This window comes from Pimephales promelas, chromosome 14, assembly GCF_988280905.1.
Source record: "Pimephales promelas chromosome 14, fPimPro1.hap1.1, whole genome shotgun sequence".
In the NCBI taxonomy this organism is placed as follows: Eukaryota; Metazoa; Chordata; class Actinopteri; order Cypriniformes; family Leuciscidae; genus Pimephales; species Pimephales promelas.
The window spans coordinates 17,043,644-17,057,231 of NC_142782.1; the positions used below are offsets into that span (position 1 = coordinate 17,043,644).

At 35.4% G+C, this 13,588-nt stretch overlaps 3 protein-coding genes across 4 annotated transcripts; all 3 read right to left on the reverse strand.

Moving 5' to 3' along the window:
- Window positions 1–77: 77 nt before the first annotated feature.
- Window positions 78–4,305, reverse strand: LOC120485599 (uncharacterized). The gene is made up of 3 exons (XM_089119527.1): window positions 3,753–4,305; window positions 3,226–3,359; window positions 78–961 (listed from the first exon to the last, which is right to left on the reverse strand). The coding sequence occupies exons 2-3, from the start codon at window positions 3,305–3,307 to the stop codon at window positions 255–257; spliced, it is 789 nt and encodes a 262-aa protein (XP_088975653.1). The 5' UTR covers window positions 3,308–3,359; window positions 3,753–4,305; the 3' UTR covers window positions 78–254.
- Window positions 4,306–4,423: 118 nt separating this feature from the next.
- LOC120485494 (uncharacterized) lies at window positions 4,424–8,733 on the reverse strand. The gene is made up of 3 exons (XM_039681309.2): window positions 8,673–8,733; window positions 8,053–8,179; window positions 4,424–6,556 (listed from the first exon to the last, which is right to left on the reverse strand). The coding sequence occupies exons 2-3, from the start codon at window positions 8,135–8,137 to the stop codon at window positions 5,478–5,480; spliced, it is 1,164 nt and encodes a 387-aa protein (XP_039537243.2). The 5' UTR covers window positions 8,138–8,179; window positions 8,673–8,733; the 3' UTR covers window positions 4,424–5,477.
- A 173-nt stretch (window positions 8,734–8,906) lies between these two features.
- On the reverse strand, window positions 8,907–12,345 carry LOC120489458 (major histocompatibility complex class I-related protein 1). Of its 2 annotated transcripts, none has more exons than XM_089119529.1 (7): window positions 12,106–12,345; window positions 11,362–11,499; window positions 10,805–11,083; window positions 10,324–10,614; window positions 10,051–10,170; window positions 9,867–9,911; window positions 8,907–9,767 (listed from the first exon to the last, which is right to left on the reverse strand). In XM_089119529.1, the coding sequence occupies exons 1-7, from the start codon at window positions 12,152–12,154 to the stop codon at window positions 9,739–9,741; spliced, it is 951 nt and encodes a 316-aa protein (XP_088975655.1). In that variant the 5' UTR covers window positions 12,155–12,345; the 3' UTR covers window positions 8,907–9,738. The 2 variants fall into 2 exon arrangements, with proteins under 2 accessions (XP_088975655.1, XP_088975654.1); XM_089119528.1 differs by having other exon boundaries at window positions 11,245–11,499.
- Window positions 12,346–13,588: the final 1,243 nt, after the last annotated feature.

A 13,588-nucleotide genomic window follows, 5' to 3' on the forward strand; every position in this document is an offset into this window, starting at 1 on the left:
ATTTCTGTTAACCTTGTATATTCAATACGTGTATGTTTTAGCATTGATGTTGAAGAGATATGCTTTGTTGGAAAAAAGTAAAAGAGTGGCACACATTTGTTGCGTTTTACCAAGTTCAGTGGCTTTATTAAAATAAAATAAAAATAAAAACGTTAATGCTTGATCTCTCAACCACAGGCGACCGACCCGCAAGTGTCCCAGGCTTTAAATCATTCACTCTTTTGTGAATTTTCATGTGATACTTAAGGTGTCCTTCATGTATGAAAATCTTCCCAGGTGTAAGGTCTCTCTCCAGTGTGAATCCTCATGTGAGTCTTAAGGTTTCCTTTAGATGTGAAACTCATATCACATTCAGGACAGGAGAAATGTTGCTCTTCAGGGTGACTGTTTTTATGTATGTTAAAGAGTTTCTTCTGTGTAAAAATCTTCTCACACCGAGTACATTTCAAAGCGTTCTCTTTTCGGAAAGGCTTCTCCGCAGTGTGACTTCTCAAGTGTTCCCTTAGGCCCTTTTTAAATCTGAACACCTTTTCACATAGGTAACAATCATAGGGCTTCATTCTGGAGTGCATTATCATGTGAATGTTCAGGTGTTTCACAGACGTGAAACTCTCTCCACACTGATGGCATATAAAATGCTTCTCTCCTGAGTGAAGTCTCATGTGGAAATCAAGGGTGATTTTACGTATGAAACTCATTCCACATTCATCACATGTAAAAATTTTATCTCCAGTGTGAATTTGCATGTGGTATTTAAAGGTTTGTGCTGTAGTGTACGATTTTCCACACTCTTGACAGGGGAAAGATCTTTTAGATCCTGGCCCCTTCCTTCTTTTTTGTGAGAAAGACTGTTCAGGCTGTGAGCTAAGTTTATCATCAGTTATGAAATCATGTTTCTCAAACAATTGTGTCTCCTCTATTTCATTCAGTTCTTGACTCTCTTCTTTAAGTGGCATCAGGTCTGAATGGAGAAATAAGAAAAATGCAAGTTAACCCCAAAGCAACAGGCATCAAACAACTATTTGTATTCAAAGTGCTAAAGGTTAATTCTGTCATCCTATTAATGGAAATTAGCAAGTGTAAATACCCGCAGCAGTGATAATTTTATGACAATTTATAATCAGGGGTTCCCAGCCATTTTCCCGTTTTAGCATAAACAATCATAACTAAACCAGACTGATCTCTTGAAATGTATGAAAGGTGTATGTATGAATTGTACATTCTGCTTCGTTTCGCTCAGACATTTAGATAACATGCCGACTTGACTTGAAAGTGGCGTGTATGTTTACGCAAAAGTCATGATGTCATGTTGACTAAACAGTTGAAGAACATAATCTTGCTAACATTTATAATTTATTTACACCTGAAATGTTGCAGGTATATGTAACAACAAGTATTAATCATAGTGTACTTTAAATGATATTAAAAAATAATGTCAGAAAGATATCAGTTCTGCTGTTGTTCCAAAATACCATGTAGTGATTCAATGAATGAGGATGTTGTCAGGTTGCCAGAAACAGCATTATCAATGTGCCAATGTATAGTGAGCCAGGGTCCTTTACCATCCTTACCAGTGCCTGAATTCAAGTACACGATATACTGATTCACAAGCTTAAGAGCTAGGGAGCTGAATGAATGAGACTCATATAATATGTCTCCTTTGTCTGCCACCCATTTCAGGTCTTGGGCTGTGTCCGAAATTGCCCGCCTATACCCTTAAATAGGGCACTATTTGAGAGGACAGCCATTTGTAGGTGTCCGAAACCATTCAATCTCATTCACTCCCACAATGCACAGCAATAACGAATGTACAACCGATGTTGGCTCAACGGCTAGATAACACCCATAATGCACTGTGACAGTCACAGACTGAATTCCCCCATCTCACCAGGAGATGGCGCCTACAGCTTGAATCATATCGTCCATTTATTTTCCAATCAAAATTTCAAATGGAACTCTTCATTTATACTTATATTATAATTATTTTTATAATTAGCCTAAATATTGCAATACATTGCTCTATGGTATTGATATAATCGCATACACAAAATATATCGATACTGAACAGAATCGTTTTGTTTTTTTCGCATCACAAAAAGAAATAGCCTATAGGGTTAATTTTTTTGCCATTAAATGTGTAGAAAAACTTCCTGACATTGAGTTTGGTGACATTTACAGCTACCTTATTCACTTCCCATCACGCAACACCGGAGCTTCATTAAAAGCATACAAAAACTTAGCAGGCTAACGTTCTCGGTATCACAAGTCCGCATGGGTCAGCAACACTTTGATTTGGACTCCAGCGGGAAAGGCTCGCCTTGCTCTGTTCTCTGATGCGCGTTCGTGACTCTCCTATTCGAACTCGTTCATCAAAATGAACTAATCTTTTCCAGAGTCAATTCGTTTGTTTCGTTCGTTGAATGAACCAAATGACTCGGGAAAAGATTTGTATGTGAATTGGGACGCAGCATTTGTTTATAAAACATCATTTATTAAACAGCAAGCAAAAACTATGCAAAATCGTCAGGCCTTCCGGCAGTGTCCAAATTCACTCAAAACTGTGGTAAGCAAGGGATTCATTCCATCTGTATTACTGTTGTTACACCAGGACCAGGGTTGGTTTCTCAGCCAATTACACCACTTCTCAGACATGCCACAATCTTGAGGCTCTATTAGCACCACAGTTTACTTCGTCTCACCCAGAAAAAGTTGTGAGAATTCAAGATTACCAAACACGAGACTTGAAATACAATCCATGTTCCTTCTTCTCTGAGGTGAATATATCTGCTGTGTTCATCGTAACAAGAAGTTATCATATTCACATCCATCAACTATAATTCTGACTGTCATCAGTCAAATTTAGTTCCAGTTTGGAGATATTTAACTCAGAAAAGAAAGTAGCATACATGGATACTTTTTTGGGACTTTATTTCATGTCACGTTTCTGTAACCTTGATTTGTGTTTTGATTTTGCTCACAACTTGTGTGCTTCAGTCCATTAAGACAATTATGAATATATATATATATATATATATATATATATATATATATATATATATTAGCTAATCAGCTTTAATTGTGGCACTCGACTTGATTCTTCATTGTCTTTAATAAATCTTCATATGTTCGGATTGTCAATTTACATGACTTTTGAAAATTATTTGCTTACATGTCAACATTTTGAAAATGAAAAACAAGTATCTGAGTTCACAATTGAAAACTAACCTTTTTGTTCAGTATCTTCATGTTTCACACTGAATGGTTCTGAAATTCTTATGTCTTCAGACTCCTCTTTAACAAATGCCATCTTGGAAAACTTTCACATGGATCTCTCAGGTATCACCAATTGTTTCTTGGTCCTGTATGTTTGGACATTTCCCAAGTTAAAAACGAGGAAAACAATCAATAGAAGGGGGAAAAAAAAGGTAAAATTCTTTAAAATGTATTTAATGCACTTGCAGATAACTCTTAAAATAGCAATTTACAAAACAACCTACAAGTTCATGTAACGTTAATGCTTTAGTACAGTTTTCAGACAAAATATAAACATAAAATGGGTGTAATGAGATTAAATAATAATTTCTGAAGTGACGGAAAATGACAACGTTAACTGAAAACTGAACTGTAAAGCATCGCACGACACCTCGCACAATATCCATTCATTTCACATTACTCGTAAAAACTTTGAGTATATTGAACGATGTTTATAAATTTAAACACCTCAAATATTTATGCGTTCAAAAAACTCAAACCTTTGTGAAATCAGAGAGCGGCGCAGCCTTATGATGTCATAGCACCAGACAACATAAAAGTCCTCTCCACATACAGCCTAAAATCACAGAACGTGCATATAAATGTACATAAAAGACTTGTACAAATAACAATATTATGTAATTAAGAAAATGTAAAGTATTATGAAAATGTAAAGTGAATTCTAGAATTATGCATTTAAAAACAAAATGTTGTCAGTTGATTGTGTTGATAAATTAAAATTAAATGAAATGGCGAACAATCTGACATTTAAGAGAAAAACTATCAGTTCATGTATACTCTTTATAGTTCAGTTTTCCGACACAAAAATATAATTAATTAATCATTTCTAAAGTCACAACTTGGAAACTGAATGAGACAACGGCAACTAGGCTATCCATAACTGAAAACTTAACTGTAAAGCGTCACACGGCACCTCATAACATGATATAAGACTGAACGATTTGTTAAGATTTAAACACTTTAAATTCTCGAGCGTTCAAAAACCTCAAACCTCTGTTGAACCCTTTTTACATTCCGAACCGAACCCAGGGAGATCGGTGTAGTGCAGCCTTATGATGTCATGACACCAGACCAAAATAAAAGTCCCGTTCACAGAAATTTCATTTAAATATGTATTTGTATACATACACTGATACTTTATTAACTGGTATGCTCTGAGAGGGACAACGTGGCAAAATTGTTGTGCATTTGTCCTTAACATGGTGATCTTCCGTTTTATTTTTAAAATATAATGGGTTCAATGTTTTTTACCCAAGCTTTACCAAAATCATTATTCAAATGCTTCACATTGCCCCGGTACATAAAAAAAATGCATACAAATAACCATTAAAAAATGTTAAATGTAAAAGAAAGAAAATTCAGAAATTAGTTAATAGATTTTGTTGCATTTGTTAAAAATAGATTTTCCTTTATGGGCTCTATGCTCGGCGGTATTTCCGGTGAAGCATTAGGGATGCTCGATAACTTCCGCCGATCGTAGAGTCCAATGCAATACCGAGAATTTATATTGAATTTTATACTCCATGGTTATACTAAAGAAACGTTAGTCACAAAAACAGATAAAACAGACACCCCTCGTTGTGTTTATGCTTCTTTTTAAAATTATATTAAATAAATATAACTATATATAAAATTACATCTAAACGTATGTACGTTTCATTTCAAAGACTGGAGGACAGTACATTTTGAAGACTCTGCCATAATCCCGTTTTCCTCGGTTTTCCTCCGTTTTAATCTCCACAACCGGAAATGGACGAGCATCCTTGCATCAAATGCGGAATATATGCGTGCATATAGCCCATTGCATTTTTCATTTTTAATGACATTTGAGAGATTTCTGTCCCTATATTGAAAGTATTCAGATTTCATTAAAAAAATTATCATATGTGTTTCAAATATGAATGAAAGTCACGATTTGGAAAGACATGAGTGTGAGTAATTAATAATTTCCCAAAATTTTAATTCTGTCATCCTTTACTCATCCTCATATTGTTCCGAAACTGTATGAGTTTCATTCTTTCTTCTGTTAAACACAAATGTTTAGAAAAATATAAAAGCTTCTCTCCTCTGTGAATATGCATGTGCCTTTTAACTCTTTACAGTTGACATATTAAATCGTTCTCTCTTTTAATAAATTCTCATGTGACAACTAAGGTGTCCGTTGTGCATCAACCACTTTCCACATGGCGAAAAAAGGTGAAAGGCTATTCCCCCTCGTGAGATTTCATGTGACTCTTAAGGCGTCCTATGAGATTGTATCTCCTTCCACACTGAAGACAGGGGAAAGGCTTCTCTTGGAAGTGAGCTTTTCTATGCATTTTAAAGAGATCCTTGTCTTTAAAACACTGCCCACATTGCTTGCATTTAAAATTGTTGTCTCTTGTATGAACTCTCATGTGAGCATTAAGCTGTCCTTTATGTATGAAACTCTTTCCACACTGAGAGCAGCTGAAAGGCTTCTCTCCGGTGTGAATTTTCATGTGGTAAGCAAGTGATTCTTCATGTTTTAATCCCTTTCCACATTGATGGCACTTGAAAGGTCTCTCCTCAGTGTGACTTCTCATGTGTCTTATGAGGTCCTTATTTATTAGGAAACCCTTTTCACATTGATGACACTTAAAAGGCTTCTCTTCACTGTGACTTCTCATGTGTGCCTTAATGTTTTTACTAATTTTAAACTTCTTTCCACATTGGGGACATTTGAAGGGCTTCTCTTCGGAGTGAATTATAACATGCCTGTTAAGGTGTTCAATGTCTTTGAAACTCTTTCCACACTGATGGCATATAAAATGGTTCTCTCTGGTGTGAATTTTCATGTGTAAATTAAGGTTGTCTTTTCGTATGAAACACTTTCCACACTGATTACATGTGTAAGGCCTTTCTCCAGTGTGAATCCTCATGTGAACCATTAAGGTCTTGTTTCGCGTGTAACTCTTTCCACACTGATCACATTCAAAAGGTCTTTCTCCAGTGTGAACCATCATGTGATCCTTTAAGGTGTTGCTTCGTGTGTAACTCTTTCCACACTGATCACATGTGTAAGGCTTCTCTCCAGTATGACTTCTCATATGGATTTTAAGGTTTCCTGCTGTAGAGAAAAAGTTTCCACACTGTTCGCAGGCAAAAGATCTTTTAGATCCAGTCTCCTCACGTCTTTTTTGTGAGGAAGAATGGTCAGTCTGCGAGCAATTTTCATCTTCAGTTATGAAATCATGTTTCTCATACTGTACTTTGTCCACCATTTCATTCAGTTCTGGACTCTCGTCTTTAAGCTGCATCAGGTCTGAAAGGTGAAAAAAGAGTTAACCCCAGTTTAATGTCACAAAGCAAAAGACATCAAGCAGCTACAGTCATGTGAAAAAGAAAGGGCACCCAAATGAATTCTGTTAATTATGTCTCAGGACAATAATAAAAAAATGATCTGGTCTTTGGCAGATCTTAAAAATGAGTAAAGGCCTAAAGATACCTCAGATGAACAAAAATAATGTGTTATTATTTATTTAACATAAACTAGGCCAAAATGGAAAAGCTGTGGTTGACTAAGTACATTACAGCTCAGGGGCATCACTGGGAATTTAGTTTAAGGTGGGGCCATCAACGTGTACTTACATTCACGAGTCATTCCATTGGATTTATAATGGACTTCAAAACATAAATTAAAAGTTCAAAACTATTATAAAGCTTGGAAGAGCCAGGGCAATATAACTCCGATTGTATTCGTCTAAAAGAAGAATGTCATATACACTTAGGATGGCTTGAGGATGAGTAAATCATGAGGTAATTTAAATTGTTGGGTGAACTATCCCTTAAAATATCTTGAATATAACTATACCCACACTTGTCTCATTAGTATCTCATTAGTATTAGTATAGATGTGATTGGTGAGAAACACTAGCGATATGGTGTTGACTTATGCATTTGTACATGGTTTGTCTTAAAGCATATTAAAAACATCACATAGACATATTAACAACATTAAAAGCTGGATTTTCACCACAGGGGGACTTAAAATGAATAATTACTTGGATGTAATTTGTTTTTGTTTTTTGCTGAGGTTGTATTTACCTAATTTTAAGACCTGATAAAACTACCAGATTATTATGTTCTTGTACATAAAATTATATAATTAGCATAATTAGCCCTCGAGTACCTCCGACAACACAAATTTTGTTTGATTCCCTTATCAAACACTCCAAACTTTAAAACCAGAAATGCATGTATCAGATAAGGGACACATCCAAAATTTGTTCCATGGTCTTCTCAGCCTGGGAGCCACAGCACACAAAGAGACTCATTGAAGTTTACTGAACTTCCAAGGAGGCCAGCAGATAACAAAATTAATAAAAAAATAAGTTCATATAAATTGTGTGCATGATAGCTATTGCCTTACTAAAATAATGAAATTCTTTTTTTTATGTTAAACCACTAGGCTGTCGTCGTCTAAAGTGTTTTTAATAATAAATAGTAGTCTTAAATATAATAATTAAACAGTTTAATAGTTATTTTTGCTATATACTGAAACTGGTACTGAGAACTGTAAAAATTTTACTAGTATTTCAGAGTACTTTTGGTATTAAAAGACTATAAATTTTGGTATTATAAGAACAATGTGATCTTTTAAATTGATTTATAGCTCATACAGGAGTATACATCTGGATTTAACCCAGTATGACAGTGGGTTTTATTCTGCTTTTTTTTTTTTTTCAAAGTTATCACATTTGTTTAGATGTCAACAATTTAATAATAAACAAATAACAGAGTTCACACTTGAGAACCCACCTGTTTGTTTCTCAACATCTTTATGTTTCATTCTGAATGGTTCTGAAATTCTCATGTCTTCAGTCTCCTCTTTAATAAACGCCATCTTGATGTCACGTGATCTTATTTGTTTCAGCAGGAGTTTCTCCTGTATTTTGGACAAATAGCCATATTAAGTATGAGAAAAACAATTAGTAGAAATGAATGAATCCTATATCAAAACCCAGCGTTACTCAGTATGAATGAACTTTACTTACAGACATACAGTATAACACTCATAATTTTTTATGAGCCATTTACGGGACAAACTAACAGGGTCAATTAAACAATTTTCAGACCATACTAATACTAATGTAAAATATATTTTATGTTGCACAGAAAAAGACGACATGGGGTGAGTGATGACAGTATTTTCATGCGTCTAAATTTAATCATTGCAATTATTAACTAGAAAAAATATGGCACTTCTGTATTAAGAACTATTTCTAAATATCCATATAGTAAATTTAGCCCGTGGCCTGGCTATCGTTTCCCCAACCCACACTCTCAATCTAAAAATAATACGTATTTGATTCATTTTATAGTAGTTAAAATACATCGATTTTAACATCTTAAATACATAATCGTTCAGAAACACAAACCTGTGCTGAGACCGTAAAAAAAAAAATGTTGAGAGACAGATGAGAAAGGCGCAGCCTTTATGACGTCGTCACACCAAAACCAAAATAAAAGTTCTTCTTCTTTTGGATCCAAAATAAAAGTGCATATTGCATTTCACTTTTTTCATTTTAAATGGTGTTTAATGTTGCTGTTGGTGCATGAATAGTAACGTTATATTCAAAGTTGAAGTTGCAAGTTCAGTGTAAACAGAGATATCGTCTTTTAAAAATCAAGAAGTTTAATGCCTACAAAAACGACTTTTTTATTGCAACAGAGGATATACAAAGAAATGTAGGCTACATGACAATATACAACTCACAACAAATAGATTAGACCCTTATTCATCTGGAATCTGGAATCGTTTAAAGCCCTTTGAACAGTTTGCAGTTTGGACAGTGTCTTTTGGACCTTGAACCGTTTGGTTCCCACTGAACTGCATATATGGAGAAAAATGCTGGAATGTTTTCATCAAAAACCTTAATTTCTTTTGTGAGTAAATTAAATTACATTTTGTGAGTAAACGATTATGTGAGTAAAATTATCAGCAAATGTTTTTTTCAAAAGTTAACCAATCCTTTAATTCATACCATGACCAGGACAGCAGGGGGGCAGATTTTAGGTAATGGTACACAAAGAAAAGAAATGATCAGCATTTCATCACTTCTAAAACAAAAAAAAAAAGGAAGTATTCTATATGCCATGCATGCAGCGCCTGTTCGTGAGTCGTGGATGCCATGTCATGCAATTGACAAAACGTTCTTCTTTATAATGCTCGTCACCACTCATGTTTTACAAAGCATAACATTAATGTGTATTATTAAATGGTTGGTTCCAATCCTTGATACTGATTGGTCAATAGCTGTGCTTTATTAAACGATAAAACACGGCTATGACTCTGCTTCGCGTCGCGTCTTCATAAATGTCTTTGCCTGTGTTTTGATAGCATTAACACTTTGGTTGGACTGTCCAGCCTTCTTTCCAGCATGTCTCCTTTTTTCAGATCCACCGATTGCTGTCTCTGACGAATTACTGTGTTTTTAGAGTCATCTAACTTTCAAAGTCATCATGCGTGGAGGCTGAAATCAGTAAAACATTTCTTTGGTTCCATTTAATTTTCCAAAATGAAACTTAAAATGAACATATTGCTGACTTCATTTAAAACATAGTATACTCACATGGGGTAGGGGAGTATTTATTCTGTGACGTCTCAGAGCCTCGTCCTGAATAATATGAAATAAACCAGAATAAAGTGTCACAATCACAAAACTGTATACGGTAAACATCGAAAGAGCCTCTTCTAAATGCTTTCATTTTCTAATTGAGCATCAAATGTAATGAACTGGACCGTGGAGCATTTACCATCAGCATGTCTCTTCCTCCATATTAGTGTTATGAGAACAGCCACACACATTAACACCAACACACTGATAACTAAAGACAGATGGAAGGATCTTCCTAGTCCTGGGTATTTATCTGTATCTGAAATTGTGTTGGGGAAAAAAAAACAGGAAAATAAATACAAAAGCTAAAGATACTGTAACAGTTTTTGTTATTACTACTGTAAATATAGTAGTTGTTGTCAAAAGGGGCATTTTTGTTTGTTTGCTTGCTGGTTTGGGCATTTTTATTTACCAAAAATAATGTCCAGTTTGTTGTCCAGATTGAGGTGCCTCATTGTACAGTTGTAATTATGTCCTTCACGTAGTTCTCCATCACTGATCACTAAATTCTTCCTCATCTGGTAAGTTCCATCTCCGTTGGGAAGAATCTCTCCTCCTGTGATGTGATCATCATCCACAGGCTGATCATCTCTGAACAGGGTCAGGTTAATGTGACGGGGGTAAAAACCAGTGGCCAGACAGCTGATCTGAAGCCCTTGAGAGTCTGGGAGTTTTTTCCTCATGAGTCGGACTCTGGGTTTCACTACAGAGAATAAGGAAAAGTGTTACTGTGGTTAAATAGTTGCATCAGTTACTTATTTATGGTTCTCATGTTTCATTTACGCATTCAGAGGAATGCATTTTCTGTCTGTACTTCTGTCGGGGTCATATTTGTTAATTATATTTTTTCCCTATCTTAATTATACTAAAGTTAACCAGGTTGATTCTCTCACCTTTTCTCATCACACTATTCTTTTCCAAATGCAGGTACCTCTGCAAAGTTTTAATGCAAACAGGATGATAAACATTTTCATATAGATACTGTACATGAAGCTTTTTTATGTAGTCCCATGATACTATCCATGGCTTTTCCAAATGGATATCGTTTTTTTCCAGGTCATAGATTAACTCCTCCATACATTGTCCATCAAAAGCATCCCAGGAATGAATTGGCCCTGGTTTACCATTATTCAACAATTCGCATCCAGCAAGTCTCTGATACACATGTACACCTTCAAATTAAAAGAAAGAAAAAAATGTAATGAACATAAATGAATATTTTGGACTTTATGACCATTTTAAAGTCTTACACCAAATTATTTAATAAAATATATAAAACATATATAGAAGCTACATCTGTTAAATGATTAAATGATTTGTTAATAGTTCTCACCATCTGTGTGATTGAGGTGTTCATTAACATAAAAATCACGATTTTTTATGGAATAATACATGTGTTTAAATACAACACTGACATCACTTTGCTCCTCATCATAGTATTTTGAATCACCGTTAGTGCGATAGACTTTCCATGTGGTTGAGTCATAATATAATATTTGCAGATCATCCAACATCAACACAACACTGAACTCAGGAAATGGTGTCTGTCCAACTATATATGTTGCCAAAGCCATCAGTGAGTGAGAACCTGTGGATACACAAGGGTGAGAATTATTAGTACAGAGTAGTCAATTAGACCATAATTTAATTTAATTCAATTAGAAAGAAAAAAAAAACTTTAGACCAAACTTAGGCCATCACTAATGGACCATTAGTGATGGCCTAAGTTTGGTCTATAGACCATTTTGCAAGATGTAAACAACACTGGTCCAGAAACACTTCCTGTTTCAGTTTGTAACTGTTTTCTTTATTTCACATGTAAAGAAAACATCTTAAAGGTGTTTGTTTAACTTTTTGATTCAGTTTTATATGTTCTGTTGGTCCCAGCTTTTATGTAGTGTTAAAAAACTGAAACAGGAAGTGCTTCTGGACCAGTGTTGTTTACATCTTGCAAAATGATGTTGATATTGGCTAACGTTACTTTGAAATGTTCGCACTATATTTGCGTCATGCTAGCGAAGTACTTACACTTTAGAAGTGTTACAACTAAACCCCCGTTAGGTTGTGCCCATATGTGAATCTCTATTTCTTATAGCCTAATATTGTTGTAATTATTCTCACACACATGAGTACAAAATAGTTTAAGTTATCCGCGTTGCAACTAGATAGATAGGAAAGCATTAAATTAACTTACCTGCATTGACCACTGTCAGGCATAACAGCAGATACGCAACCTTAAACATTCTTTAATGACCGAATCCACGTGTTATGGATCATCCCTGTAAAAAGGGATGATCATCCCAAGTCGATGCAAAATCAGTCTTCAGCTAGCCTGGCATGCCAGACCTACGTCAAGATGTTAGCACACTATGCTGCAAAATAATTTTTGCTGCCGCTAGGGTGCGTCTAGATTTCTAGGCTAGTCTTCAGCCAAACAGGCGAGATGGTCCTCACTGCGGAACATGAAATCCATGGGGAGGAGTCGGATCCAGATCCAACTCCTCCCACCTTCCATACACCTAAACCTAACCAACTCCGCCCCCTGATCCCTAAACCCACCCCTAATCCCTAAACCCAACCCTAATCCTAACCATCTCCACCCCTTGGATCGTGATCCGACTCCTCCCCGTGGATCTCATGTTCTGCATTGAGGTGCTACTGAAACAGGCAGCAATTTCAAAACTCGAACGAAGCCTTTACGCATATTTTGTTTCGAATCAATGGTTTGGGGAGTGTATCGAACTGACTGAAAAAATGGGTATCGAAGATGGTATGGAACTGCCAGAGTCACGTGATTTCGTTATAATAACGTTATAAATTTGTCATTCACGCGAGAAAAACAGGACAGGACTCAGCAGTTTCAGCGATCTTTTATTCTGATGCACAAACAAAATGTAATCAGCCTCTTAGTGAGAATCACCCTCTCTAGCTCTCTCACTGCATCACCAGTGTAAAGAGGAAGAGGAGGAGACAGAACAGGAAATTATATTGACTCATGACATCACATCAATTAAAGGGAAAGACACTCAACTTCACTTAGGCAGTAATATCAGGTATATGTCAACAAACAATTTTGTGGGAATTCTAATAAACTATAAATACATTTAACAGTACACTTTATGTACCTGTTACACTGATTCCCACACAAATATAACTGTAATACCCATAATTTGAATTATAATGCTTGATGAATAAATTTTTATCAATATCGGTTCTACTTGACTGCTCTAACTGACTAATGATGATGAATCTGAACAGTTCTCAATGGTCTTCCTCTATCCACTGCTAACAGAATTGCAGTGTATACTGATACATTATCACTTATCCACTTCGCTGATGAAATATGAAACTCTGGAACAAAAAAAAAAGACTTCTCCTACCCTATTATCTAAACTCTTTGATGCATCTGTGTAAATCTGAACATAACTATGATATCAATATATTCCTGTACAGTACAGAATACTAGTCAAAAATTAACCTTGATTCTTCTTTCCTATAATACTAGATCTACTTTTACTTCGTGGGAAAGGTGGTACTATTAGTGTGGTACTGTTGGACTGATTTTTAATTCAATTAATTTAAACTTTGTTGCTTTTTGAATAACTGTCCACCCAAAGCTTTTTGTCTCCCTCTTCTTCATTTCCTTTAATTCCCATTTTACACATGGGCTGGTACCC